At 48.9% G+C, this 4,748-nt stretch overlaps 1 protein-coding gene and 1 pseudogene across 1 annotated transcript in view; both read right to left on the minus strand.

The window, feature by feature from the left end:
* Window positions 1–2,265, minus strand: part of LOC112071583 (filamin-C-like) — a 33,210-nt gene extending 30,945 nt beyond the window's left edge. The window contains exon 1 of the mRNA XM_070439446.1: window positions 2,254–2,265. Within this exon, the coding sequence (XP_070295547.1) occupies window positions 2,254–2,265 (12 nt within the window). The remainder of the gene's footprint in view (window positions 1–2,253) is intronic.
* A 1,784-nt stretch (window positions 2,266–4,049) lies between these two features.
* Window positions 4,050–4,748, minus strand: part of LOC139024562 (filamin-C-like) — a 12,668-nt pseudogene continuing 11,969 nt past the window's right edge.

Below are 4,748 nucleotides of genomic sequence, written 5' to 3' on the forward strand. Positions count from 1 at the left end.
GAGGGAGAGAGGGAAGAGACAGGAGAGAGGGAGAGGGGGAGGAAGGAGGGAGAGATAGGGGTTTTAGAATGGGATTGGGGTTACGACTGTGCAGAAATATAACAGTGTCCCATCTGGTCACAGAAACAACTTCATCACTACTACCCTAGTATTAACTACTACTACTACTACTACTATTAACTACTACTACTATTAACTACTACTATTAACTACTACTACTACTACTACTAACTGCTACTAACACCCTACCACCCCATGTGACCCTGTATTTACCCACGCTGCTCTGCTCCAGTTTGTATAGATCGGTGCATAGCTAGCCTTCGATGGAAGGCCTACGAATTTCAAAACAACGAAAGCAACAGACGTATTTGTACTTTCCCTGTCGGACACGGAAGGCTAAAGCAGACAGGCTAACGCCCAACGAAATAGACGTACTAGAATGAGCATTCTCATTCAAGTCAATGTGTCTGTGACAGGTTGACCGGAGTGTGGTTGTATTTCTACGTGCTAAAACTGCCGTGTGCTGCTAATGCTTAAAGTGGATTAGGTGTTAGCTGTGCAGTGAGTTCCCTGAAACAAAGAGCCAGTCGCTCAACAGGAGTCTGTTATCTTGTTATTACCGGACACGCCGCGGAGCTGCCGTGTAATATCACTGTAACGTTACTATGGCAACTGGAAACAATGGGCGTGTATGCATCATATCGTGGTTAATTCACTGTCACCGACAATAACATTATGAATAAAAAATGCCCAACGTTTTGGGTGGAGTAAGGTTGGATCTTCTGAAAGGAATTGCATTAGGACAGTAGAACTACCGTAGAAGGAGAACATTCTGTGTTTCAGCTTTGGACCTTAAGCCTGGTCTCCTCCAACCCAAAATATAATATTTCAGAGCTTTATTACATTTCAATTGGACACGGAAGATTATCGTCAGGGATACAGGAGAAATAGTCACAAACAAAGGAGGGGATGACTCTTCTTGTTGTATACCTGTTATCTCCAAATAAAACCTACCAGCGGTCAGTCTAGAGAAATGCCTAACTAACGACATAAGCCTAACTAAGGATTGGACTGGAGACGGATTTGTCAACTTTCTAAATGATGTTAGGGGTTCAAGAAAGAACCATGTCCTTGTATGGTCACACCATCTGTAGCTAGCTGGGTGTTGGAGGGCTGCTGTAATATATTCCAGGATCTCTAGCCATGTAAACAGTCAACCACAGTGTTCTAGACTCCTCTCTCTATTCTAGAACACAAAAAGCAGGCTTTCTAAGGCTTCGTGTCAGAGGGTCAGAGTGTGCTGTAACCTCTGGTCAAATTGGAGTGCTTTCAAGTCGACCAGTCATCCTTGTGAATCTTGGCACTCCTGCTCCAAAGCTCATCCTCATGCATTTCCAGCACAGAACAGGCTGTTTTTAAACCTCAAGCATCTAAGCACATGTCCCTTGGCAGATGAAGAGGAATCGTGCCCAAATTTGGCGTTGCTGTGTGTGGAGGCTATAAACACTAAAGCCAGGCTTACGACCTCTGGGCCTGAGAGAGCTCCTTCACTCAGTCACAGACAGCTGGCAGGGACGTCCTCTGTCTGTCTGTCTGTCTGTCTGTCTCTTTCTCTCTCTCTATCTCTCTGTCAATCTCTCTCTATTTCTCTCTCTCTCTGTCTTCGTCGTGCATTCGTCGGTGCGTGGTCGTCTGTTCTGGTCGAGTGCTCTGCTCTCGATCTCTCTCTCGATCTCTCTCTTTCTCGATCTCTCTCTCTCTCACGTCTCTGTCGATCTCTCTCTCTTCGATTCTCTCTCGATCTCTCTCTGTCTGTCGATCTCTCTCTCTCTCTCTCTCACTGTCTGTCGATCTCTCTTCTCTCTCGGTCTGTCTGTCTCTCACTGTCTCTCTCTCTGTCTCTTCCGTCTCTCTCTGGCTCAACAGGACCACTGAGGCCTACTGACCCGCCAGGCTGTGTAAATGATACCATGATACCATATCAAATACAATAACTGACTCATAGCTGACCCTGACTCTCACCACAGTAACTCATAGCTGACCCCTGACCTCTCACCACAGTAACTCATATCTGACCCTGACCTCTCACCACAGTAACTCATATCTGACCCTGACCTCTCACCAGTAACTCATATCTGACCCTGACCTCTCACCACAGGAACTCATATCTGACCCCTGACCTCTCACCAGTAACTCATATCTGACCCCTGACCTCTCACCACAGTAAATCATATCTGACCCCTGACCTCTCACCCAGTAACTCATAGTGACCCTGACCTTCACACAGTACTCATATCTGACCCCTGACCTCTCACACAAGTAACTCATATCTGACCCTGACCTCTCACCACAGTAACTCATATCTGACCCTGACCTCTCCACCAGTAACTCATATCTGACCCCTGACCTCTCCCAGTAACATTAGCTGACCCCTGACCTCTCACCACAGTAACTCATAGCTGACCCCTGAACTTACCATGGCTCCCAGGCCTCACACTAAACTGTTCCTGAGTCAGTTCATACCAGGGGCACAGTTGTCTACCAGGGCTCCCAGGGCCTCACACTAAACTGTTCCTGAGTCAGTTCTTACCAGGGGCACAGTTGTCTACCAGGGCTCACAGGGCCTCACACTAAACTGTTCCTGAGTCAGTTCTTACCAGGGGCACAGTTGCCTACCAGGCTCCCAGGGCCTCACACTAAACTGTTCCTGAGTCAGTTCTTACCAGGGGCACAGTTGTCTACCAGGGCTCCAGGGCCTCACACTAAACTGTTCCTGAGTCAGTTCATACCAGGGGCACAGTTGTCTACCAGGGCTCCCAGGCCTCACACTAAACTGTTCCTGAGTCAGTTCTTACCAGGGGCACAGTTGTCTACCAGGGCTCCCAGGGCCCACACTAAACTGTTCCTGAGTCAGTTCATACCAGGGGCACAGTTGTCTACCAGGGCTCCCAGGGCCTCACACTAAACTGTTCCTGAGTCAGTTCTTACACGGGGACAGTTGTCTACCAGGGCTCACAGGGCCTCACACTAAACTGTTCCTGAGTCAGTTCTTACCAGGGGCACAGTTGTCTACCAGGGCCTCACACTAAACTGTTCCTGAGTCAGTTCTTACCAGGGGCACAGTTGTCTACCAGGGCCTCACACTAAACTGTTCTGAGTCAGTTCTTACCAGGGCACAGTTGTCTACCAGGGCCTCACACTAAACTGTTCCTGAGTCAGTTCTTACCAGGGGCACAGTTGTCTACCAGGGCTCCCAGGGCCTCACACTAAACTGTTCCTGAGTCAGTTCTTACCAGGGGCACAGTTGTCTACCAGGGCTCCAGGGCCTCACACTAAACTGTTCCTGAGTCAGTTCTTACCAGGGCACAGTTGTCTACCGGGCTCCCAGGGCCTCACACTAAATGTTCCTGAGTCAGTTCTTACCAGGGGCACAGTTGTCTACCAGGGCTCCCAGGGCCTCACACTAAACTGTTCCTGAGTCAGTTCTTACCAGGGGCACGTTGTTCTACAGGCTCACAGGGCCTCACACTAAACTGTTCCTGAGTCAGTTCTTACCAGGGGCACAGTTGTCTACCAGGGCCAGGGCCTCACACTAAACTGTTCCTGAGTCAGTTCTTACCAGGGGCACAGTTGTCTACCAGGGCCTCACACTAAACTGTTCCTGAGTCAGTTTACAGGGGCCAGTTGTCTACCAGGGCTCCCAGCCTCACACTAAACTGTTCCTGAGTCAGTTCTTACCAGGGGCACAGTTGTCTACCTGGGCTCCAGGGCCTCACACTAAACTGTTCCTGAGTCAGTTCTTACCAGGGCACAGTTGTCTACCAGGGCCTCACACTAAACTGTTCCTGAGTCAGTTCTTACCAGGGCACAGTTGTCTACCAGGGCTCCCAGGGCCTCACACTAAACTGTTCCTGAGTCAGTTCTTACCAGGGGCACAGTTGTCTACCTGGGCTCCCAGGGCCTCACACTAAACTGTTCCTGAGTCAGTTTTACCAGGGCACAGTTGTCTACCAGGGCTCCCAGGGCCTCACACTAAACTGTTCCTGATGTCAGTTCTTACCAGGGGCACAGTTGTCTACCAGGGCTCCCAGGGCCTTGCCATTCCTCCAGTCGCGGTGGAAGTTGTTGATGGGTAGCTCAGCACTTGTTCTGGATCCATCCCAGCAGCCTCTGCTTGGGGGTCAGTTTCTTAGCCTCCTCATCATCCTCATCCTCCCACATGGGCATGGAGATGGAGTAGTGCAGGATCAGAGTCCAGATCAGACCTAGGATCAGTTTCAGATTACCGTCAACGATGGCCTTGGAGTCTGGAGGGGGAGAGAATACAGATCCAGGGTCAGATTTAGCTTCCTATCCATGATTGACTTAATGTCTACGAGTGGAGGAGGGAGAGAGAGAGACATTTTTAAATGTCTTTATTATTTTGGAACTTTGTACGTGTAATGTTTACTGTAAATGTTTTTATTGTTTTATTTCACTTTCGTTTATGATCTATTTCACTGGCTTTGCAATGTAAACATATATTTCCCATGCCAATAAAGCCCTTAAATTGAAATTGAATTGAAATGAGAAGAGAGAGAGGGAGAGAGGAGGCGAGAGAGAGAGAGAGGAGGGAGAGAGAGAGAGAGAGAGAGAGAGAGAGAGAGAGGGAGAGGAGAGAGAGAGAGAGAGAGAGAGAGGAGAGAGAGAGAGAGGGAGAGAGGAGGATACGGGACACAAGAGGGAAATCTAATGTGTTTTGTGACAAG

The sequence above is a fragment of the Salvelinus sp. IW2-2015 genome, unplaced genomic scaffold (assembly GCF_002910315.2).
Source record: "Salvelinus sp. IW2-2015 unplaced genomic scaffold, ASM291031v2 Un_scaffold1651, whole genome shotgun sequence".
Taxonomy (NCBI): Eukaryota; Metazoa; Chordata; class Actinopteri; order Salmoniformes; family Salmonidae; genus Salvelinus; species Salvelinus sp. IW2-2015.